Raw genomic sequence first — 26,006 nt, 5'->3', positions numbered from 1 at the left:
TACAGTCAATCTTAGCAAAACCAGACGGTAATATTTTCAGATGTACCAAGTAGATGGGGGGAATTAGCTGCTCTTTCAGAAATTGATATCTACAGGAGCAGAGGGGAGAAATTGAACAAGGGCAGTGATACTTTCCTTCAACTGTCGTTCATCTTCAGGTAAATACAAAATTCACTCCATACAGAAAAATTTTATTCTGGGATCCTATTATATAACTAAGAAGAAAAAGTAACAAGACTTAAAAATCTGAAAAAAATTAATTAAGTTCTCCAGGAGTACAAATGCAACCAAAAGTGCCAACCACCAATATTTCCCACTCTCTTTTCAAGACTTGCGTCCCCCCATCTCATGCAGATCACTTCCATCACCTACATCTTTTTTCATTTCAATCTTTTTCCTCCTTAGTTTCTGTTCCATTTCTCTCATTTTTAAATCTCAGTTTATTTTTGGGCTGATCCTATCCAAATCTTTAAAAAGGTTTTTTAAAAAATGATAGAAAAAACTGCCTTAATTCCATTGGTACTACATTGCAAATGGCTACATTTGCCAACAATCTTTCCCCTTTTTCTTACCACATTAGGATCAAAATGATCAAATTGATAAAAAGCTGAACATTAAGAATTAAAAAGATGCCTCTCTTACTTTTTTCCAAATACAATATTGTATCTTTTAACCTTTATTTTGTCCCTTTTATGTTTCATTAATCCTTTACTTTTGTTATTTTCACATTGTTACAATTACCATCTTTTTACTGCTTAATCCCTCAAGACCGATAGCAGCACTTTTACACCAAAATGATCAGAGTATTTTGTGATGTGGTAGTACACTTCATTGATGCTCCTTTGCATTGCTCTGTAAAATGATTCTGATTTCAGTCATGCCATGAATTAAAACTCATCAAGGGGTAGGGGAGGGGGGTGTCAATGCTAATATGGGTAGCTTTCAAGGGTTATTGATAGGAGTGCACCTCCTAATGGCTCGAAAAGCAGGTTTCACAGAGACCTAGCAGAAAGCAGCCAACAAAATGGTAATGGCACAGAGCCAAAAAGTGTAACAAAACGAGCAAAGAGGCCAGATGAGACGAGGCCATTGCCACAAGTAAGGGAACAGAATAGAGATCAGCACGAAAAAAAGAGCTAATAAATCTGATGAGAAAATCCCAGGGGATGAGACAAGAGATTTAGAAACAGGACAAAACAGAGAGGAAAAAGAGGAACAACAATGGGAACAATAATGCTGGGACAAGAGAGCCACAACGGAGATGATGCAGGACAAAACCAAAGAGACAATTTTGGCAAGACTTTGGGGGGGGGGAAGAAACTATACACTCTGACTCTCACTCAAACATTCTTTACAATGTTTAAGATGTTCCTACTTTAAATACATAAGCTGGTGTACATAACAAAAATAGTTCCATCAAGCATGAACATAATGAGATAAGGTTTTCATTACAGTAGAGGCCGCGTTGCCCCCCACTACTATAAACCCTTGGCCTGTATTTATTCTTTAAAAGCTTGGGATTGAATCTAAGTAGCCGTCTTCTTGCTTAATGCATCTTTCAATTAAGTTATCACTTTCGCTATCAACAATTTAGGAGTGATAGATTGTTTCCACTGTTTGGCAAGATGGTAATGAGATAACTCTATTCAAGATCATTCCGAAAAAAATTATTGGGATGTTAGAAAATTTGCTTACACAGGCTAGTTAAAATATGCAATCCACCGCTACCGACTGTTGTTGAAGCAGACGCCATAAGTTCTTTTAAACAGGAATTCGATAGCTGCTTGAAGAAAAGTAGAACATTAGAAGGTTATGGAGAGTGAGCAAGCGAGTGGGATTAGATTTATGTGCAGCAAATTCAATTCACTCCACATGAAGTCAAGAAACGACTGAGGTTCACAGGACACAGGAAAGACTATGGGCCCTGACAACAACCTGGCTGTAGTGCTGAAGACCTATGCCTCAGAACTAGCCGACCCTCCTAGCTAAGCTGTTCCAGTAGAGCTACAACACTAGCATCTACCCAACAATGTGGGAAATTGTCCAGGCAATTACCGGCCCATCAGCCTACTCCTAATCATCAACAAAGTGATGCAACAAGTTATCAACAGTGCTATCAAGCGGCACTTACTCACCAATAGTCTTCTTGTCAACACTCAGTTTGGGTTCTGCCAGGACCAGTCTGCTCCAGACCTCATTACAGCCTTGGCCCAAACATGGGCACAAGAGCTGAATCCCAGAGATGAGGAGAGAGTGGCTGCCCTTGACATCATGTGTGATAGGGACTGCTGGTACACAACTTGATGCCATGTTCAATCGCAACCACAATTTCTTATTCAGGGTACACTGGAGGAATTGAACGAAGAAAACAAAAGAAAAAGATTGAAAATAAGTGAACTTTGATAAAAGCTAATTGGACAGACCAAACGGAGTATGTACTATATTTAAATTAATTTCGAAAATCAAGAGTTATCATAATATTAATACTTAGCGCTGATAAGCCTCCTCCAAAGTGAAAGAAAAACAGAAAATGCTGGAAATACTCAGGTCAGGCAGCATCTGTGGAGGGAGAAACAGAGTTAGCGTTTCAGGTCGATGACCTTGCCACACTGCTCGCAGCGCCCGGGCTCCCCGGGACGAGGACTAATCCATGCTTCGTTAAAGAAAAATTCACGAACATCAACATCAGAAAACCCAGCGCCAGACGCCAATATCCCAAGCCGTTTAGCTTCAACAAGTAAACTTCGCTTTTCACACCAAACGTTTGCTTGCGGAACACAACTGGAGCTGCGCGAGAATCCTTAAAGCAGCTTTGCTCCAGATTAAAGATGCTGCACTTCCAGCCTTCACTCAGTGAAAGAGCTCCCGGTTACATACCTGAAATTAGTCGCGATTTTCCGAAAGTCTAACGATTCCGTCTGCACCCTTGGAGCACTCAGAACCTCCGACAGCAATTGCTCCACGTCTTGACTCAGGAGAGCTCCAACATGTCATCCATGTTTCCGAAATTACATTGATGGCTTCTTGGCATCTCCCAGAAGGTGGACACAACTTGGAGACATGCAGGCTGCACACGTCACCGACTATTACTGAACGTTTAAAAACTGAATGCAAGTGAGCAAATAACACCGGCTTCAGCCAAACGCCACAGGCTCCGTTGTCAGGGAGTTTTCCTCGCAACTTCTTGTTTTGCGGGCAGGCTGTCGACTGCCGATGACAGCTCGTCACCACACTTGGTTGCACCTGATAAAAGTGCCCCAGGTACAAAGAGACAACGACAATAAAAACTTTCCTCTTCGACTGCCACTTAATTAATGTAACGCGTCATTCAAACGGCGGTAGGACATGTTCACACGAACAACTGAGGAAAAGTACTGAGCACTCGCCAAGCACCCGCAGCCTCCAACCGCTAGCGAGAAGCGGCTCCGGACCGGCGCTGTCTACTCAGAGCCAGCGCTGCTCATTGGCTGACCCGATTGGCTGCTGCCTTTAGACTGAATAAAATTATTGGCTCGATCCGCTGCCTGGCCTGTCCTCATTGGTGAATCCAGTCTACAGAGCGCAGTGTATCTAGGCATCTGATTTGTTAAACATTGGATGCTCTGGTTGGCCCAGTGAAATGTCTTGAACATAGATCGTCAGCTGAGTTCATTTTCCAGCTAACATCTCGGATTTAAGCATGTACTACTACTTCCATATAGAATCATAGAATGGTTACAGCACAGAAGGAGGCCATTCGGCCCTTCAAGCCTGTGTCAGCTCTCTGCAAGAGTACTTCAGCTCGTCCCACTCCCCGGATCTTTCCCGTAGTCCTGCAAATGTTTTTTCTTTAGGCACTTATCCAATTCCCTTTTGAAAGCCACCATTGAATCTGCCTCCACCACCCTCTCAGGCAGTGCATTCCAGATCCTAACCATTCACTGGTAAAAATGTTTTTCCTCATGTCGTCTTTGGTTCTTCTGCCAACCACCTTAAATCTGTTTCCTCTGGTTCTCGACCCTTCCGCCAATGGGAACAGTTTTGCTCTATCTACTCTGTCCCGACCCCTCATGATTTTGAACACCTCTATCAAATCTCCTCGCAACCTTCTCTGCTCTAAGGCGAACAACCCCAGCTTCTCCAGTCTATCCACATGACTGAAGTCCCTCATCCCTGGAACCATTCTTGTAAATCTTTTTTGCATCCTCTCTAAGGCCTTCACATCCTTCCTAAAGTGCGGTGCCCAGAATTGGACACAATACTCCAGTTGAGGTCGGACCAGTGTTTTATAATGATTGCAGCTTCTTCATGATAGCCACATGAGCCAGTAGTCAAAAGCCTTATGAAATTCAATTAAAGCAGTGGGGGGTTCCCAGAGATTTAGTAAGCCCCATAATTTTTTATTGTCAGACCTTCATCACTCCAAACTCAACTTTTCCATCAGCTTCCTCCTTACTCTCCAGAACTCTGACCTATCACACTCAAGATCATAATCAAGGCTGACACTTCAGTGCAGTTCTGAGGGAGTGCTACACTGTCAGAGCGTTACTCGACAAGTAATCCAGAGGATTTGAGTTCAAATCGAACAGTGGCAGTGTGAGAATTTGAATTCAGTTTTTTTTCAATACCTGGAAATAAAAAGCTGGCATCAGGAAAAATTACCATGAAGCTATCAGATTGTTGTAAAAATCCAATTGGTTCACTCGTGTCCTTTAGAGAAGGAAACCTGCTGACTTTACCCGGTCAAGCCTATATGTGACTCTGGTCCTACACCATTGTGGTTGATTCTGAAGTGGCCTAGCAAGCTAAGTCACAAGACGAGTATCTAGCCCAAGACTGCTAGGAGCTAGCCTCTTGATGAAAATGCAACCAACTAGTGATCCAAAGATTGTCATCAATATTGAACAACACAATTAGAAAGCAAAGAATGTGCCTCGCTATTCACAACTGCACAAGCAATTGCTGTGTCACTCTGATCCCTGTGTTGATGCCATGTAATTAATGAACCTCAGAGAGCAATGCTGCCAAAGCAATTTCAACAACCTTTGCAGTTCTAGTTCTGATATACTGCAATCACCCATAAGGAGCGATGGACAGATAGAAAACCTTTTTGCAAGGACTTCGATTGCTGGATCTGGTTTTAGGGAATGAGGTAGGTCAAGTGGAGTAAGTGTTAGTAGGTGAACATTTAGGGAACAGTGATCATAGTATCATAAGGTTTAGATTAGCTATGGAAAAGGACAGGGAGCAATCTAGAGTAAAAGGGGAAGAAATTCCCCTAGAGAGCCATTTGGGGCGCTAAGTCAAAAATGTTTGAAAAGTTAGCGCCAGGCACTAACCTTTTCATACATTTGAGAAATTCCCATTTTTTGTTCCAAGAGGGAACTGGAGCACTAAATCAAGCACTCCACTTGCCTCTTGTAGTGCAAGAGGCGGGGGATGTCCCAATCCGGGGCGCTATGCTCAGCAGCGCCACACGTGGCCACGTGTGGCGTGACTGCGTTGCAGGGGCTCTATCCTCAATTAAAGGGAAATCCTCCCTGTTGCGAGTTCTGCACTTTTTTTGGCATCTGCTGGAGCACTGGGGTGCAGGAGTGCCGCGAGCGGCCAGCCTCACTGTTCGCAACCCCTGCAGCAGTCGGTAACATTGGCCCGCGCTGCTGCGGGGCGTGAGGAGGAATTCTTCTCCCGAGGCGCTACTGGGGTGCTGCGTCTGGAGATGACGTCATGATCTCCAGGCACAGAAGATCAGAGCGATACCCGGTAGCGCCACCGCTAACCTCCTGTGGAATTCCGCGGGAGGCGCAGCGCCTCGGGGTGGGGGGGGGGAAGCCATTTGTGCCACGTTAGAGCCTCCCACCAGTGGTGCTAATGATGAGAATTTTGCCCCCAAAATGTTTAACTGGGGGAAGGCCAATTTCAGTGGGATGAGAACGGATCTGACCCAGGTAAACTGGAATCAAAGATTGGCAGGCAAAACTGTAATGGAAAAATGGGCTGCCCTTAAAGAAGAAATAGTTCAGGTACAGTTGAGGTACATTCCCACTAGGGGGAAAGGAAGGGCAACTAAAGTCAGGGCTCCCTGGATGACGAAAGTGATAGAGAATATGATGAAGCAGAAAAAGAGCGCAGATGACAGATGTCAGGTTGCAAATACATCTGAGAATCAGGCTATATATAGAAAGGTCAGAGGAGAAGTGACAAAGAAAGTAAGAGGGGCAAAGAGAGGGTATGAGAATAGAATGGCAGCCAACATAAAAGGTAATCCAAAAATCTTCCTTAGGCATATAAATAGTAAAAGGGTAGTAAAAGGAGGGGTGGGGCTGATTAGGGACCAAAAAGGCGACCTATGCATGGAGGCAGAGAGTATGGCTAAGGTACTAAACGAGTACTTTGCATCTGTCTTCACCAAGGAAGAGGATGCTGCCATAGACAGTGAAGGAGGAGGTAGTGGAGACATTTGCTAGGGTAAAAATTGATAAAGAAGTGGTATTAGAAAGGCTGGCAGTACTTAAAGTAGATAAATCACCAGGACTGGATGGGATGCATCCTAGGATGCTGAGGGAATTGAGGGAGGAAATCGTGGAGGTACTGGCCATAATATTCCAATCCTCCATGGATACAGGTGTGGTGCCAGAGGACTGGAGAATTGCAAATGCTACACCATTGTTCCTAAAAGGGAGTACAGATAAACCCAGCAACTATAGGCCAGTCAGTTTAACCTCGGTAGTGGGGAAGCTTTTAGAAACAGCAATCAGGGACAAAATTAACAGTCACTTGGATAGGTGTGGATTAATTAAGGAAAGCCAGCACGGATTTGATAAAGGCAAATCGTGTTTAACCAACTTAATCAAGTTTTTGAGGTAACAGAAAAGGTTGATGAGGGTAATGCGGTTGACGTGGTGCACATGAATTTCCAAAAGGCGTTTGACAAAGTGCCACACAATAGGCTTGCCAGCAAAGTTGAAGCCCATGGAATAAAAGGGACAGTGGCAGCATGGATATGAAATTGGCTAAGTGACAGGAAACAGAGTGTAGTGGTGAATGGTTGTTTTTCAGACTGGAGGAAGGTATACAGTGGTGTTGCCCAGGGGTCGGTTCTAGGACCACTACTTTTCTTTATATATATTAATGACTTGGACATGGGTGTACAGGGCACAATATCAAAATTTGCAGACGACACAAAACTTGGAAGTATAGTGAACAGTGAGGAGGAGAGTGATAAACTTCAGGAAGTCATAGTTGGTGAAATGGGCGGACACGTGGCAGATGAAATTTAACGCAGAAAAGTGTGAAATGATACATTTTGTTAGAAAGAATGGGGAGAGGACATATAAACTAAATGGTACAATCCTAAAGGGGTTGCACGAACAGAGAGACTTGGGGGTATGTGTGCACAAATCATTGAAGGTGGCAGGGCAGGTTGAGAAAGCAGTTAAAAAGGCTTACGGGATCCTGGGCTTCATAAATAAAAGTATAGGGCTGGATTTTCCAAGCCCCGAGGAGGCGGGCATGGAGGCAGGACAGCCTGTAAAATTGGAGAAAGTGGGGGCGGATGGCAAACCCGCCCGCATCCTGCCTCCGTGCCCACTTGCCAGGAGGCGGGAAGATGTGCAGCTTCGGGTCCCGTATCCTGGAGGCGGGAGAGGCTTTTAATCCTTTTAACTGTCTGTTAACAGGTAGTTAATATTACGTCCGTGAATAATTGAGACACGGACTGCAGGAGTGGAACAAAATAAGTCTTTACTGGTGGAAGTCAATAGTGAAACTAAAAACACAGAGGCTCACTAGCGCCTTTTATACAGGGGTGGTCACTGCTGGTACTGCAGTCTGAGACCAGTTATTCTCTTAAAGGTACATACACAACAATTCCTCCCCTTTTAGATAAACAGTACATAACATTCATTTAACAACTAAATGATAACTAATTACAATCACAATTACTGTTGCTAGATACATTGGTTAAGTTTAAGCAATTATAAGTTCAGTCTTTGAGGAGGCTTCCTGATTCTGTCTGGATAATGCCTCTTTGGGGTATCAGGTTCTTCTGGCAATGTTGAGTCGGGATCAATGTCGTTGTTTGGTTCATCTGCTTCCAATATTACCGGTTCTGAGGTAGCTGCAATTGGAACGTCGATTTCATTACCAGGTGTATCAGATCGTGGTGTGGAGTTGACGTTTTCCAGTGACTCTAGAATCTGGTCAACATGGCGTCTTACAATGCTCTCCCCAACGTCCACGGTATACATGAGAGGTCCTTGTCGTGTACAAATCGTTCCTGGCTGCCATTTCTCAGTGCGGTAGTCCCGGGCCAAAACTGGTTCACCTATCTTAAAACTCCTGGTCGGCCTTTCATTCATATTCTGAAACTGCCTGTTCTCCACATCTCTTCGGACGTTTGGCTTAACCAAATCCAAGCGGCATCGTAGTCTTCGATTGAAGAACATCATGGCTGGAGTTTGGTTGGTAACCGCATGTGTTGCATTCCGGTAGGCAAACAAGAAGTTGTCCACCTTGTGTTGTAGGGGTATATCTTCATTACACATTGCCTTGATAGCCTTCTTGAATGTTTGGACAAACCTCTCGGCCAATCCATTAGTGGCTGGATGATATGGGGCAGATGTGTAATGCTTAACACCATTGTTCTTTAAGAACCTCCGGAACTCTTCAGATACAAACTGTGGTCCATTGTCAGAGCAAATCTGTTCAGGCAGCCCATTCCTGGCGAATATGGTTCGTAAAACTGTGATAGATTTTTCCGTGGTGATTGAGGACATTTTTATTACCTCTGGCCACTTTGAATGTGCATCCAATGCAATTAAAAACATCAAGTCCATGAAGGGACCAGCAAAATCAATGTGCACCCTTTGCCATGGAGATGAGGGCCACTCCCATGGATGCAGAGGAGCTTGTGGTGAGGCGTTTTGGACCTTCTGGCATCCTGCACAGCTCTTGGTCATCTCTTCGATTTCTCTATCGATTCCCGGCCACCACACAAACACTCTGGCTAAGTTCTTGATTTTTACCCCACCCAGATGACCCTCCTGAAGCTCATTGAGCACGCTATCCGTCAACTTAGGTGGAATTACTACTCTGGATCCACACATCAAGGTTCCTCTGCACACTGACAACTGTTCTCTTCTCGGCGAGAATGCTGGCAGCAGTGGTTCGCCATGTGCTGGCCATCCCTTCACCGTTAAATCATAGACCCGTGATAGTGTCGGGTCATTCCGTGTTTCCTTTTCTATGTTTCCATTCGTCACAGGGAGACATTCGACTATGGTCGAGTGGAATAATTCCATTGGATCCACTGCAAGGTCTTCTTCTTCCACCGTCGGCAACGGTAGACGTGACAATCCATCAGCATTTCCATGCTGTTTAGTTCCTTTGTACTCGATGTCATATTGGTGTGCCCCTAGGAAAAGGGACCATCTCTGCAGCCGTTGTGCTGTCATTATCGGTACGCCCTTCTGAGGGTTGAAAATGGAGACAAGAGGTTGATGATCGGTTAGTAGAGTAAATTTTTGACCGTGCAGGTAGTGATTGAACTTCTTCACCCCGCACACTAGGCTGAGGGCCTCTCTGTCAATCTGGGCGTAGTTACGCTCGGCAGAAGTTAATGAGCGTGACGCAAAAGCTATCGGCCTCTCTAAACCATCAAGGAATTTATGTGACAGTACCGCCCCAATGCCGTAGGGAGACGCATCACACGCCAGTCTGATCGGCAGTGCTGGATTGTAGTGAGCCAATACTTCCCTTGAAGTGATTAAGTCCTTACTCTTCTGAAAAGCACGCTTACAATCATCGCTCCATTTCCATGCTACCCCCGTTCGTAGCAGGGCGTTCAGTGGGTGCAGAATTGTCGACAAATTCGGCAAAAACTTATGATAGTAATTCACCAATCCGAGGAATGACCTCAGTTGCGACACATTTTCAGGTGCTGGGGCCTTAACAACCGCTTCAATTTTGTCAGGGGACTTATGTAACCCCTCTTCATCAATCACGTGGCCACAATACGATATCTGTTTCTTAAAAAATTCGCACTTGGGGCGGTTGGCTCGCAGCCCATGTTCCCGTAGTCTAGTGAGCACCTGTTCTAGGTTGTTAAGGTGTTCACTGTCATCTTCACCTGTCACAAGGATGTCGTCCAAGTAACACTGAGTCCCCGGAATCCCTTGCAGGACTTGTTCCATCGCTCTTTGCCATATCGCCGGAGCCGGTGCTATTCCGAATACCAATCGATGATACTGGTAAAGACCTTTGTGAGTGTTTATCGTGAGATACTTCCTAGACGACTCTTCAACCTCCATCTGCAAATATGCTTGTGCTAGGTCAATTTTTGTAAAACGCTTCCCTCCAGACAGTGAGGCGAAGATGTCTTCTATCCTTGGAAGAGGATATTGTACTGTGTGAAGGACTGGGTTCACCGTCACCTTGAAATCCCCACAGATGCGAATCTTCCTTGGCTCCCCGGACTTATTGCTTAACGTTTTCTTCATGACAGGAACAATGGGTGTCGCCCACTCGCTCCAGTCGACCTTAGACAACACGCCCGCCTTCTCCAGATTCTCCAGCTCTGCCTCGACGGCTGGGCGAATTGCATATGGTACCGGTCTTGCTTTGAAAAACTTGGGAACTGCATTCTCTTCTATTTTTATCGAGGCGGTTACGCCTTTAAGCGTGCCCAGTTCTTGTTGAAATACCTCTTTGGCGTTAGCTAACATTGTTGACAATCGTTCAGGAGTGACGTCTTCATCTTTTTTACCGTCCACCGTCATTGCATGAATGGAGTGCCAATCTAAGTTTATCTTCCTGATCCATTCCCGTCCCAATAACGGTGGTCCACCATTTGGCAGTAGGTAGAGATACAATTTCCGTATTTTCTTGCCGTTTTATTCGACAGGCACCCTTATTTTTCCTCTGGGGTATACTTTTTGCCCCGTATACGTCGTCAAGACGATGGATGTCTCTCTCAAGGGTATGTGTGAAAATAGCCGCTCGTAGTCTCGTCGATTCATGACGGTTAGCACTGATCCTGTATCCAATTCCATTTTAACTTGGGACCCTGCTATCGTGAGGGTGACCCAAATGGTTCGGTGATCCTCTTTTGCGATTACATTGTGAAGTTTGAGACAGCTTAGTCTCCTGTTCCCGGATTCACTATCGCTCATCTGGTCTTCGGAACTACTGTCCGTCATCTTTTGTACTTTCTTGTACGGTTCCTTAGTAGCCTTTTTGTTGTCGCTGGTCTTCTTCCCAGACCTGCAAACTCGTGCAATGTGTCCCATCTTCCCGCATTGCCTGCATATTTTGTCTTTGGACCAGCAGTCCTTCTGGTCATGATTAGTTCTGCCGCAGCGATAACATTTTGCAAATCCCTGTGTCATTTCGTGGGTGCCGTATTCCTGTGGTTTTTGTTGAATTTCTGCAGCTCCCCTGGCTGCTGCTTCATACGATACTGCCACGCTGAAAGCCTTATCTAGCGTCAGCTCTTTCTCTGCGAGTAACTTCTTCTGTGTTCCTTCACTCAGGAGTCCACAGACAAATTTGTCCCGTAGGGTATCTGCCAGTCCTGCTCCGAACTGGCAGTGCTTTGATAGCTTGCGTAGTTCCGTAAGATACTCAGCATTGCTCTCATCTTTGTGCTGAGTTCTCCTGTGGAATTTAAATCTTTCTGCTATCAACAGCGGTGCAGGGTTTAGGTGTTCCTGTAGGACAGCAACAATTTCGTTAAAACTCTTCGCCTTCGGTTTGGCTGGAGTAATCAGGTCCCGCAATAGGCCGTATGTTCTAGCGCCCATTAAGTTTAGCAATATCGATGCCTTTTTCTCCTCCGCTATTTCGTTTGCCTCGAAATATAGCTCGACTCTTTCCACATACGTGGTCCAGTCCTCTATTGTATTATCAAAAGCAGTGATACAGCCAGTCTTCGGCATCTTGCAAATCTAAAATGGCGCCTCCCGCGCTTTGCCTTCTTCCCCGATTTAACAAAATGGCACCTCCCGCGCTTTGCCTTCTTCCCCGCTGTTGTTAGCGCCGCTTTCCACGGTTTCTTGCGCGTTTAATATTTTTTAAAATTATTTTCCCGTCGTGGAGCGGACCCTCTGGGACACTTCCCTCCCTCTTCTTAGGTCCGAACGCTGCCCGGCTTCGAAGCACCGGCCGCGCCCTGTGTGCTCCACCCTCTCTCTCTCTTTGCTTCCCGACTCGCTGCCCGGCCCTGTTACAGAGCCACCCGATTGAGCTCTAGCCCGCCGCAGCCCAGGAAGGATCAGTGCACTACCTGCCACCAGCCCGATTAGCTGGGAAACCACAGACTGGGGAACCAAGCCTGGCTCTTGACAGTCTCTCCTGCAAGTTTTCAATCCGACGATTTGGAGGGCGGTTGCCCACGGTCGACACCCGTTTCTCGAGTTTCTGTGGATTCTATTTTTTTCTTTCTTCTGGCTTCGACCTTCAAAAACGTCGTCTGAGGTGCTGCCGAGTTGCAGGTAAGTTCGTTTCTTACTCGTCACCAGTATTACGTCCGTGAATAATTGAGACACGGACTGCAGGAGTGGAACAAAATAAGTCTTTACTGGTGGAAGTCAATAGTGAAACTAAAAACACAGAGGCTCACTAGTGCCTTTTATACAGGGGTGGTCACTGCCGGTACTGCAGTCTGAGACCAGTTATTTTCTTAAAGGTACATACACAACAGTTAACAGGCAGAAAAAAGGATTAGTGCCATTTTACCTTCGCAGGTGAAGGCTTCCCTACGTCAGAGAACCCCATCGTGTTGGAGGAGACATGGAGGAGGTCTGCGGTGGTTGGAGGCACCTGGAAGTAAGCTGTAGAGGTGAGTGATGGGTGCAAGTGTGGAGTGGTAAGTATGCAAGGTGAGTGAATAGTTTAAAAATGTGTTCACTTACCTTTTTTTCCTTCTATAGCCTTTAGCCGCGCTGGATCGGGAGAGCGGACATCCACCTTGTCAATTTCAGGTAATGGCTGATGGACCCTCCGATCCATCAGACATCTGAAATTTACTTATTTTCAATGTTTGTTGAGTCCTCACCACAAAGACGCATCAAGCTAAAGAGAATGTCAGTGTTTGACAGCTTCACAGAGCTGTCAAATGCTGTCATTTCTTCTTTCAAGAAGTCTTGACAGATAGCATGTCTGACGTTGACATGATCTGTCAGTGACTTCTTCCCTAATTGGCTTGCTGAGCCCGCAGGGCGGGCTTAACAAGCTCAATCAGGGGAAAATCCTTCTGAATGGTCAGGCGAGGATGGTGGTGGGACACTGACAAGACAAGCAGCAGTCATAGAAACATAGAAGATAGGAGCAGGAGTAGGCCATTCGGCCCCTTGAGCCTGCTCCGCCATTCAATGAGATCATGGCTGATCATCCAAATTCAGTACCCTGCCCCTGCCTTCTCCCCATATCCCTTGATCCCTTTAGCCTTAAGAAATATATCTAACTCTTTCTTGAATATCCAACTTGCCTCCATTCACAAAATCCAGCCCATAGAGTACAAAAGTGTGGAAATTATGATGAGCTTGTATAAAACACTGGTTCGGCCTCAACTGGAGTATTGTGTCCAATTCTGGGCACCACACTTTAGGAAGGATGTGAAGGCCTTAGAGAAGGTGCAGAAAAGATTTATGAGAATAATTCCAGGAATGAGGATTGATAGACTGGAGAAGCTGGGGATGTTCTCCTTAGAGCAGAGAAGATTGAGAGGATATTTGATAGGGGTCTGGACAGAGTAGATAGAGAGAAACTGTTCCCATTGGCAGAAGGGTCGAGAACCAGATGACACAGATTGGAAAAAGAACCAAAAGCGACGTAAGAAAAAACATTTTTATGCAGCGAGTGGTTAAGATCTGGAATGCACTTCCTGAAAGGGCGGTTGAGGTAGACTCAATCTTATCTTTCAAAAGGGAGTTGGATAAGTATCTGAAGGAAAGAAAATTGCAGGGCTACGGGGAAAGGGCAGGGGAGTGGGACTAGCTGAGAGTCGGCACGGGCTCGACAGGCCGAATGGCCATCTTCCGTGCTGTAACCATTCTATGATTCTATGATTCACCTATGGTCTTGATTGCTCTCCAGTGCTCTGCATCAATCAATTTTGAGGAACATACACAGAACCCACATGATGAGGCCTAGGCTTAATAAAGTGTACCCATCCCCAGACAAGGATAACCTGAATTCCGTGCAAATACGTTCCAGTGAACAATCAAAACCATCTCATCCTATTCATTGTCTTCGCTAATGGTTTGTTGGATGGCATTGAAAAGGAAAGTTTTAGAGCGTCAGTTCCAAGTTCTTGAAAGAATTACAGCCACTTTTTATAGATGATGCATTGTTGGTGAACTCATTGGGGAACCTAGGGCTTGAACAACATCTTGAACAACAGGATAACCAACAAGTTTTTGTGATGGTCGTTTTAAATGTGGTATTACGCCTTTGCATGGCCTAAGAGGGGCTCTCAATGGTATATATTTCTAAAGGTTATCTGTTGCAATTGTTGATTTATATTGGTACCTTGGGTTGTGATAGATGTCAACTTTAGTTTAGACACATTTCTTTGGACATTGAAAATCAGTTAAGGGAACTTTGGTCATTCTGCTCTTTCTTCAAAGATATCAAAGACCTAATACAGATTAAGTTTGTGTATCAAAAGTTCACCTTCATGTTTCAGGACTGCTATCCATGCAACAGAAGGACTTATTTGAAAGATCTAAGACCAAGCTCTGAAGTGGAAGGTGGATTTATAACAAAGAAAGGGAAAGGGGGAAATTAGGTGGCACAGTGGCATAGAGAGTAACCTTTCAGGCTGGATTTTGCTACGGGGGCGGGTTGGGGTCGTGTTCCCCACATTTCGTGTTTCCCACACGAATCCTGAACGATGTGGGAAACTGATGCAATTTTGATTTTATAGCCCAATTGATTCCCCACGTGTGGGAACCCCTAGCCGGAGAGCTTTTCAGGTGGGAAGCTCGCCTCCGATGACATCATCACTGCTGCTTCATTTAAGGGCTTCCACAAGCCTTGCTCACTTCAGCAGACTGCCAAGCTTCTGGCCCTGGCAGCTGCTGCTACCATCATCAATCATAGCGACACATCGGAGTAAGGCATCCCCCAGATTTGACGAGGCAGCCCTCCAGGCATTGGTGGAGGGAGCGACAGAGAGCAGGGAGGTGCTCTTCCCCTCCTCGGGGAGGAAGAAGCCACCCCAGCAAACCAAGGCTGTGTGGCTGATGGTGGCAGAGAACAAGGAAGTGGGGGGCTCCTCTCCAAGCGCTCAAACTTCCATGCCACTGACAAGTCCTCGGTCAGAGCCCCACCTGAGTCAGCACCCAAGTGAGATCGGCGTCTCAACCCCTGCACAGCCGCAGGAGCAGCAGACTGTTGCGCAGCCCTTACAGGCTCGCAACCCCAGAGGACGCCCGCCAAAGGTGTCCAGACAGGAGCAGCAAGGAAGTGAGCAAGGGGCCTCCACATCTGCTGATGCCACTGGGGAACCACTACGTAGGAGCACGCGTAAGAGAAAGAAACTGCACAAATAGTCACAAGGGTAGTCACTTGGGTGGAATTTAATGTGTTATGGTTGAAAGCCATCAGAATAATGGTAATAAATCATCTGTTGGCTACTGCTGTAGTTGTGGCGTGTGTCATTTCACGAATGGGACTTTCACTTTGAGGTCAGTATGGTGGTCACATCGCTAGAAGTCAGCTGGTTCCTGGATATTGTCAGTGCTCAGGTAAAAGGATGTGAGGCAATAGTCCCTCATGGGCGAGGCTCAGCAAATCTGCCCAATATGAGCGCGTTCCTTGCATGCCGGCCACCAATGTTCTCGTGCACTGCTGCCGCTGGTTGATGAGCCTCTGCAAGATGTTCGTCTTCGCTCTCCTCCTCCCCCTCCTCCTCCTCCTCATCTGAGGAGGATATGTCAGGAGCCACTTGGTCCTCGGCCATCTGCAAGCCACGACGCTGTGCCATGTTGTGAAGCACACAGCAAACCACAACGATTCTGGACACCCTGGCTGCTGAGTATTGCAGGGCTCCACCTGATCTATCCAGGCATCTGAAGCGCATCTTCAGCAGACCAATGGTCTGCTCGATCATGGTTCTGGTGGAAAGGTGGCTGGAGTTGTAGTTCTCCTCAGCTGCGTTGGCTGGCCTCCTCAGCGGCGTCAATAGCCACGTCCTCAAGGGATAGCCCTTGTCTCCAAGTAGCCATCCGTTAAGTTGGTGTGGCGGACTGAATAGCGGAGACACAGTAGACTGGCGCAGTATGAAGGAGTCATGGCAACTGCCAGGGTACTTGGCACAAACATGCAAAATTTCCTTCTTGTGGTCACACACCAGCTGAACGTTGAGGGAGTGGAAGCCCTTGCGGTTGACAAAAATACCAGGATTGTGATGGGGAGCCTTAAGGGCCACATGTGTGCAATCAACGATGCCCTGCACCCTTGGAAAGCCTGCAAGATTAGCAAATCCAACCGCTCTCGCCATGGCACTTGCTCGATCCTTGGTGAAATGGATGTGATTGTGCGTGATGGCAAAGAGGGCATCGGTTACCCGCTTGATGCAGGTGTGTGCGGCCGCCTGGGAGATGCCGCTGATGTCTGCCGCTGATCCCTGGAATGAGCCTGAGGCAAAAAAGTTGAGTGCGATGGTGACTTTGACGGCCACTGATAAGGGGTGTCCAGCTGCTCCTCTGGGCTCCAGGTCTTGCTGCAGCATTGCGCAGATGTCAGCCACTATCTCTCGCGAAAGTCGGAGCCGCCTTTGGCACTACTGCTCAGACATGTTGAGGTAGCTGACCCTGCATCTGTAGACCCTGTTTGGGGGGTATCTCCTGCGCCGACGGCCTTCCATGCGCTGGCCCCTTCTGGCCTGTGCATCCTCAGGTGGGGCAGCAGCAGCTTGGCGCAACTGTTGTTGCTGCTGCTGTTGGGCGGCCTCGTGTAATATCCAGAAGGGCAGGACAAAAATGGCTCCCATGCTTCTGGTAGATGCCTCAGTTGAGGAAGCGCTCAGTGAAGGTGGCAAAAGGGGTTTCCCAGGAGGTCACACTGGAGATGGTTGTCAGGCTGCAAACTTCCAGAGCTGTGGGTATGCCTTCTGAAAGATCCCCCAGACCTGAGAGAGCAAAGTTATGCCACCTGCAATTAAAGCCTGTTCAAATCTGCCATTTAATGGTTGAGCTGCAGCTGCTACTCCGCAAGCCAGTTGTGCTCCCGCCACGTTTCAGATGTGTGTTTCCCACCAGGCGTGTTTCACGTGGGAAAACGATTAAACTTGCAACTGGTTCGGAAAATGGGATTATAGAGCCAATTGAGGGCTTGTTAAGGGCCTTAAGGGCCTATCCCGCCTCCTGGAGGCGGGACGGAGTCAGGACCAGCAGACACAAATTTAGGAAAATTGCGTGGAGGCGGGATGGAGGCGGGTTTGGGCCCGCACGCCAGTTTTGCGATTTTCATCCCCCACACGCCTCCAATCCCGCCTCCCCGGCCCTAGCAAAATCCAGCCCTTCATCTCTGCGATTTGAGTTCTAAACCAGCCCATCCTAAAGAGATGAACATCTTGTACCTAACACTGATGCTGGATGCCTGAAATGGGAGGAGTTTCATTGCCTATTATTAACATCCCCCACTTTAACAAGCACAACATTAAAAAAAAAATAGTTGCAAGGAAGGAGGACATTGGCCTACACTGACCTGTTGCTTAGCACTCTGGAGGAGTCAATCTCATGGTGAGTATGTGTCGTTGGGGGGATTTTTCCCAGCCCTGGGGAGGCGGGTATGGAGGCGGGACTGCCGGGAAAATGGCAGAAACTGGGAGCGGGTACCGACCCCGCTCCCAACCCATCTCCGTGCCATCTTCCCGGGAGGCGGGTCCCAAGTTGTGCAGAGACCCATCTCCTCGAGGCGGGAAGGGGATTATAGCCAATTAACTGCCTGTTAACAGGTAGTTAACCCGCAGTTTTGAGGCTTTTCCCCATTTTATGCCTGCAATTGCGGGCTTCCCGACGGCTGCAAACCTCGCCAGGATCAGCGAGGCGAGCAGTGGGTCTGCGGGGGTGAGAGGGGTCAAAATGTCAACTGTAGAGGTGAATGATGGGTGCAAGTGTGGACAGGTAAGTATGAGAGGTGAGTGTAAAGTGTTGGAAAAAGTTTCCTTACCTTTGCTTCTTTCTGCAGGCTTCAACCTTTGAGGATCCGGAGGTGTCTCATCTCAACGGCAGAGATGACAGAATGGCTGCTGCATTCTGCGGAGGAGAGAGGTCTTGGTGAGCCTTCTGTGCAAGGGCTCAATTTAGAACAGAGATTGTCAGTGTATGACAGCTTCTCAATTCATCTGTCAAAATTTTTTCGAAAGATGAAGCGTCATACGCTGACGTCATCTATTACCGGCGTTCCCTTAATTGGCTGGTAGGCAGGCTTAACAAGGCCAATCAAGGGAAAATAGCGTGGGTTGATCAGATGTCGCTGGGGGTGGGACTGAAACCCGGAAACCAGAAGTCCTGCCTCCAGCACGTCTCCATTGAGAAAATCCAGCCCTATATCTCTAGAATATAAAAGTGGTTTACACATCACAAGCTATCCTGCATAAGTACTTCACCATGCTGAAGACAGATGTCTATTGTTTGACTTATGAGGAAGTGCTGAAGTTTAGGATGACAGCTACTGGGAAGCCTAGGAATGAAAACATGCATTCATATATCCAGAATTGATGATTGGAGTGCAGAGTGACAATCAGTCACTACTGAGGTTCCACACCTCCAACTGATGGAACCACCATTTAATGGGATGTGGTATATGTTGATGCTGTGATCAAGAGGATGATGGCAACCCCACACATTTTTTATGAAGGATTGGCCTGTTCACCATACTGCTCTTGGGGAGTTTCTAGTATCTGCTGTTGATCTAGCAAAGGCCCAAACCCACATTTGTATAATTACTAACTAGTAACTCTCCCTTTGGGAGGGGAGATAAACCTTTCTTTGAAATTGAATTGGCTCCAAATGAGATGCCTGGAGTATTAGTACCAAATCACCTTTCTCATTAACCGGATCTGGAGACATTGACCTACCAGTGGGAGTTTACATTTTTGAGACCAGCCTCCAGATAACTCAGCAACAGGCAGAGTGGTCAGCTACATGAACAATAGCATTTTGTGGTCCAGTGAAGGATAATCCAGTCTTTTATGTGGGACTGAATACTTAATTCGAACAGTTCTTCAGGATATAATGATTGAAGTCAGAGAACTGGAGAGTGTGCACCAAAGACAAAGGGCTTGTATTTAATTCCCGAGGCGGGTTGGAGTCAGGTTGCGTGGTGGGCGGGTTCGGGAGCCACTTCCAGCGGGAACAGCTGCAGAGTTGCGATTTTTATTCAAGTACCTTGTTAATTTCATGGAGGCGCACTGGCCGGTCCAATGAGTGGGATCGGGTCGGCTGGCTGCCTCTGATGATGTCATAATAGCAGCTGCTTTTAAAGCTGCCATCCAACCTAAGCCTTTCTATTGTGGTTTCCTGCACTTCTTTTCAAAGCTATGGCTTCTTCCAGAGGCAAGGCAGCGCCTCGTTTTAATGAGTCCCTCCAAGTTCTTGTGGATGCTGTCGGAAGGCGCAGGGAGATTCTCTTCCCTCCTGATGGCTGGAGGAAGCCTCCTCAGCAGACCAAGGCAGCCTGGCTGTGCATTGCTCAGGAGGTGAGCGCAAGGTCCATTTATGCACGGTTATGGATCCAGTGCCACAACAGGTTTAATGATCTTGTGAGAACATCAAAAGTGAGTATCCCATCTCACTTGCCTTCGCTTTGCTTCCCTTCTCTTCTCATCAACAGCACTCTGCGTTGTAAGCCTCCTCCTTCACATCCCACCTTACTCTTACTTCCCGTGCACCCTTTCCTATCCATCTCTGTCTTTGCACTGAATCACTTCAGCATCCTGCCTATGCACCCCTTAGACTTGCTCTCACTGTCATGCAGTGACAACAACTAACAACGCACAGGGAGCTACCTTCCTCTTGGCCCCTTACCCCATCTTCGTCTCACTCAAAGGTTCTATGGTAGAGATTAATCACACTCACTCCATCACTGTGGCTGAAACACCGCTTGTATCACTCCTTGCAGGAAAAGATAAGCCACAATAAGAGGGAGAGAGCACTGACTGGAGGAGGAACACCTACCCTTGCAACATTGACCAGTGCTGAGGAGGCAACAAACAAGATTGTTGGAGGTGGCGAGGACCAGGAAGTGAGCGATGGAGAGATGGGCACACTGGAGGAAGCTGGTGACATAATTGAGTTTCATCCCAATCAGAAAGCAATGGAATACGATGTTCATAGAGAATCGTGTTGTATCATCTGTTCAAAAGGATGTGTCAGCTACATCAATATTAGATGTCTAAATCATACCTTTACTCTCCCACAGGACCATCGAGCGCCCCCCTCCCCATGATCCAGGACAAAGACCCGGACATCTCCTCAGAGGAACCTGAAGCCTCTGAGAGAGCAGTGTCACCAGGACTCCGCGCACTCGGCACCAGCGCAGCAACGCACACCTCGGTGGGGCCATCGCGAGTTAGAGTAGTGTTGCCTCCTGGTCTATGACAGTGCACAAGTGAGCATCAGCAGATGGTGGAGACAATGACAGCAGTGGAGAGTCCTCGGCGGAGGTCACAGCAATCTCCTAGCTCTGCTGAGCTGCATGCAGACGTTGTGCCTCTAGAGCCATCCAGAAAAAGAGCGGTTCGTGAAATACAGGAACAAATGCAGGTGTCTCTGGAAGGGTTTGCCTCCAGGGTTAGTGTGTGTGGAGAAAATCTCTAACATCAGCACTGCCGTGGTGGAGGCAATGGCGCATGAACGCACCACAATGGATAGGATGGCAACCTCCGTGGAAAGGATGGCTATGGCCATGGACGAAATAAGTCACCAGAGTCAGGAAAACATGGTGACTGTTCAGAATAGAATGGCATCTCTGGAGGAGTAATGGGCAGCTATTGAGCAGAGAGACCAGAGCTTCATTGACATCCTTTCGAGGGGGACTGCCAGTGCAGATATGGGTCCTCATGGCCCCCCTGAAGTGCAGCAAGGTGCTCTCCTGCCACTTGCCAGCACTGAGGTGCAGCTGATCCATGAGAGGGATGTTGTTGGCAGGACAGAAAGAAGTGTGGGCTCCTCTCAAAGTGCTCGCACGACCATGCCACTGCAGAGCCCTCGGTCAGAGACCCACTTTGTAGAGACAACTGAGATGGCCGTTTCAGCCCCTGCACAGCTGCAGGAAGAGCAGACTTTTGAAGAGCCCTCCCAGGCTCCCAAACCCAGAGGACGTCCGCCAAAAGCATCTAAGCAGGCGCAGCATCCTAGTCAGCAAGGTGCCTCTACATCTGCTGTAGCCACAGGGGAAGCAGCACGTAGAAGTATGCGCAAGAGAAAGATTAAGCACCTATAGTCACAAGGGGACTCACTTCGGTGATGTTTCTTTTTTTCTGACTCTTGCTGGTATATTTTGCCATGTGTTAAAGATAAATTATATCAAACAGTTGATTGTGTGGCCTATGTATTCTGGGAAATGGCAAAAGTGCATTGAGGGCTCAGGGTGACTTACATTTGTAATGCTGATGGTAAAGGTGATAGGACTTAAGAGGGTATAGCAGAGATGAAGTATGATGTTGAACATGTGTCGCCTGTAATTACAGAGACATATGGTGGCCACCTTTACGATAGCAAAATACTGCAGATGCTGGAAATCCAAAATAACAACAGAAAATGCTGGAAAAACTCAGCAGGCCAGGCAGCATCTGTGGAGCGAGAAATAGAGTCAACGTTTCAGGTCAAAACCCTTTGTCAGGACTGAAAAAGCACAGGAAATGAAACAAATTAAAAGGCCAGTTTGGAGGCTGGGAGAGAACAAAAGAGAAGTGAAGAGACATTAAGAGGTATTCAAAATGAGACAAGATGGTGATAGGACTAGTGGAGACAAAAGACGGCTCTAGATTAGGTGTGAAATGCGCTGGCAGAATGGGAGACAGCTGCCATGTGGGAGAGAAAAAAAAGGGGGGGGGGAAGGGCCAAAACAAAGGTGAGGATAAAAAATATAAGTAAAAATGTAATGGGGGCCGAGGTTATGATCTGAAATTGTTGAACTCGATATTGAGTCTGGAAGGCTGTAAAGTGCCTAATCGGAAGATGAGGTGCTGTTCCTCGAGCTTACGCTGAGCTTCCGTGGAACAATGCAAAAGCCCGAGTACGGTAAGGTCTGAGTGGGAATGGGACGGATGTTGCCTGGCCTGCTGAGTTTTTCCAGCATTTTCTGTTGTTATTTTGGTGGCCACCTATGGTTGAAGAGTAAGCTTATGGTAGTGTGGCATGGCAGTGTGCATACCCTGGTTGACGGGCAGCAGTGAACTGGAGGGTTGCTGCATTGGTCACAACAAGGCATGTAAGGCTCCCCTCGTCCTCCTCTTCCCAGGAAGATCTGTGGTGAGCCACGCGGCTGCTACTCCCCTGATTATGAGCACCAGGACGAGAGGGCATAAATGTTTCCCATCCCCTTGCTATAGATTTCATTTGAGGTAACAATCTTGCAAGCGCACAGTCGAAGTGGCCTGAAATATTTCCATTCATGACACACTGCAGATGGGTGTCAGCTTGAACAGTCAGAAGGTCAGTAGATGTGCAAAATGTTATCCCATACCTACAACAGCAAAGTTGTTGCATTTGAATGTCAGCCATGTTTCAGGGGCGCTTTTAAAGCGCTCCACCAATGCATACAAATCATGTCCTCCAGCAACTCGTCTCCTTGAACCTGGCCTATTTCTGACTAGTCGGGAATCAGGAGCCAGAAGCAGGAAAATGGGAAACCACTATGAAAATAGGATTAGCAAGGCAGTTAACAGGCTGTTAACTGCCTTAACTACCTGTCCCACCGGTTGGAGACGGGTCAGTTTGGGAGCGGCTAAACAGACATTCAGGAAAATTGGGTGGGGACGGCATGGAGGCGGGATGGGTGTCTGAAGCCATTTTTCCTGATTTTCCCAAAAGACCCGCCTCCAAACCCACCTCCTCAGGGCTATTAAAATCGAGCCCAAAGATCCAGAGACTGCAAGTGAAAACAGATTTATGGATCAATTTACCATAGAAGACGCCATTACAAATTTCACAAATTATTTTATCAGTAATGTAAGATTGTAGAAACAAAAGCTTTCAGTATGAATAGAACAATAAAATTAAATGTTTTAAAACATTTCTATTGCTTGAATAATTAAATTGCACTGTATTTTATGGTATAGTTCAGTCACATGTATATGCAGGAAAACACACAGGGATATCATCATCATCATGGTTATATACAAGAATAGGAACAGACACTTGAAAATGCACCGAAATATATCGCAATCTTTGAATACCTCAGTATGCTAGTCAGCAATAATCTAGTTACACTTTTGAAATGCTCAGGAATGTGTAATTTTGTATTCTTTTCCTACTTCTGATTTATTCACCACTTCTCATGTGCTCTTTCCATTTCTGAATACTCTATTTATGCCTCTCAATACCTAATTCTTTGCTTCTGACACCCTTTCATATCTTCTGATTTTATTCTGGCTTCCATCTCTCCACTTATGACTTCCTGCTTCTAATGTTTCCCCAATCTAATGGTCTTTCTACTTGTCTGTCTCACAGCTTTGTTCTCTCCTTGCCAGCTTCTGTCTATTCCGTTATGAATTTGTGAAATTGCCAGTAGAACTCATTGTAAGTTCAACCACGTTTTAATGCCTTTAAGGTAGATATATCAGCCACACTCGAATATAGTAACCTATGATTAACTCATGGATATCAGACATGATAAAAAAATGTTTAATTTTCATACATATTTAAAAATGCATTTATACATTCTTAATAACTAAGAAGATTAAAAAATGTGTATAAATATAATTCTTGCTCTGTTTGCATTAAAATAATACATTTAAAAGTTTCTCCATTAAATAAATATTGTTCCCAGTCATGCTGCATGAAAAACTAGCACATATATGCTGTTTAAATGTTTAAAATGTATGTTTATTACCAAAATTATATTGGTGAAAGTATAACTAATAAAAAAAGAAACTCACAAAGTAAGGAGAAACTGACTGCCCACATTTGCCCTAATATTGTTTGCTCAGACTTATTGGCACTTGTACAGGTTTCTGGCTGCAAATCCATTAACAACAGAGATAAGTCTGAGTTTTATGTGAAGTTGTTTGAAATTTGAGCCAATAAGCTGCACCGTTGCCAATAAGTCTGGGGACCAGTGCACTAGTCACCCTCTTCCTTATTTTACTGATTTCCATGTGTTCAAGGATTTACTTTTTTTCTGTAGTAATTTCTTATGTTCGTTGATTTAATTTTGTAATGTATAGTCAAACCTATATTATTGAATCTTGATATATGCAAACAACAATGTCTGAATGTATGTATTGTTACCAATACTTTGTGTTCATCCTAAATTATTGCTTAAAATAGAATTAATTTTAGTTATCAGCACAGTTTTCACTTAACAATTTTGTTTTGAAGTGTGCATTGAGATTGCTTTCTTTTCTCTTTTTTCTGCCATTTTTTTCCTCTCCCTTCCTTTCTCCTCTTGAAAATGTTGACCCTTTACGAGGGATACCAATTTCTTCCAGGTATGTCCCTCAGCTGACCCTTATTAGTGTGTAAGCCTTTGCAGCCTATTCAACTGTGGGGATATCACAGCTAACATTGATCCCACTCAGCTGACATCTACACATTTACACTTCCAGCACAGTTCACTGCATAGCAAGCAGACGCGGGAACTCTGGCCAATTTTTGGCTGCCTAATCCAGAGGTGCTGAGGTCAAATGAATCTGCTAACTTTGTCCTGGTTGTGATTAACTACCTCAGCACAGAACGAGAATCAAAGGTGGGACCTTCCTGATTTGTATGGCACAGCTACTCACTGTATAAATTTGCTGACTAATCCAGGAAGCTTCATAGAAAAGTGAATTGTTAAAGAAACTGTATGCATTATTTTTAAATGTAAATTTAATTTTTACTGTATATATAGTGGCATTAAAGGAAAGAATAGCTACATCCTATGAGGAGATTACTGGAATCTGTTTCCTAATGCAGCTACCATTTGTCAGGATCAGATTCAGTGACAGGTGCGGTAATATGGTGTCTTCTACTGTAACGCTACTGGAAGATGGGGTTAGACTGAAAATGGGCAGGAACATGCATTTGCAAGTTACTTAAATCATCTGCACTTGAAGCGGCAGCCCTGGCAAAATAAAAGGTGTGCTACTCTGTAACATTTGCATGTTGAATTATCATTGGCCTGCAGGCATCTGTAAGGATTACTATTGTTTTGAAGACCCAGGCTAGGGGTCCTAATGCCATGCTTTTTCCACACTGGTGCTGCTATGAGTAAGATCACAGACCTAATGCTTAATAAATGCTTAATAAACTGTAATACTCCGTTGTCCTGCAATTTATTATTTTTGTACGGGCAGCACGGTGGCATAGTGGTTAGCACGGTTGCCTCACAGCGCCAGGGGCCCGGGTTCGAATCCGGCCTCGGGTGACTGTCTGTGTGGAGTTTGCACATTCTCCCCGTGTTTGCGTGGGTTTTCTCCGGGTGCTCCGGTTTCCTCCCACAGTCCAAAGATGTGTGGGTTAGGTTGATTGGCTATGATAAATTGACCCTTAGTGTTAGGGGGATTAAAATATGTGGGGTTACGGGGATAGGGTGGGATATGTGTTGGTGTAGGGGTTACGGGGATCGGGTGGGATGTGTGTCGGTGCAGGCTTGATGGGCCGAAATGGCCTCTATCTGCACTGTGGGGTTTCTGTGATTCTGTGAAAGTGTGCAAAACAAGACATGGTGTCAGAAGTGGGATTGTAAATGGACATCGTTGGCGCTCCCTTGCCTCGAATGGATTGGGAATCTTTGAACTTACCTAGAGAATGGCACAAGTTCAAGCAACATGTGGAGTTGATGTTCTCGGGTCCGCTGAAAAGCAAAGGGGG

The 26,006-nt window shown here is 46.1% G+C and overlaps 1 protein-coding gene across 5 annotated transcripts in view; it reads right to left on the bottom strand.

Moving 5' to 3' along the window:
• Window positions 1-2,967, bottom strand: part of arhgef28a (Rho guanine nucleotide exchange factor (GEF) 28a) — a 678,106-nt gene extending 675,139 nt beyond the window's left edge. For 4 of the 5 annotated variants that reach the window (XM_085990327.1, XM_085990336.1, XM_085990354.1 and 1 more), the window contains exons 1-2: window positions 2,878-2,964; window positions 1,696-1,780 (exon numbers count right to left, since the gene is read on the bottom strand). In XM_085990327.1, coding sequence (XP_085846453.1) covers window positions 1,696-1,753 — 58 coding nt within the window. In that variant the 5' untranslated portion in view covers window positions 1,754-1,780; window positions 2,878-2,964. Of the gene's footprint in view, window positions 1-1,695; window positions 1,781-2,877 lie in introns of all 5 variants that reach the window. The other variant, XM_085990347.1, reaches the window with a different exon arrangement.
• Between the last annotated feature and the right edge of the window lie 23,039 nt (window positions 2,968-26,006).

This window comes from Somniosus microcephalus, chromosome 1, assembly GCF_052327205.1.
Source record: "Somniosus microcephalus isolate GS21.2 chromosome 1, FLI_Smic_1.0, whole genome shotgun sequence".
Classification (NCBI taxonomy): Eukaryota; Metazoa; Chordata; class Chondrichthyes; order Squaliformes; family Somniosidae; genus Somniosus; species Somniosus microcephalus.
The sequence above is the reverse complement of the archived record's forward strand: the minus strand, read 5'-3'. Positions and strand labels throughout refer to the sequence as shown.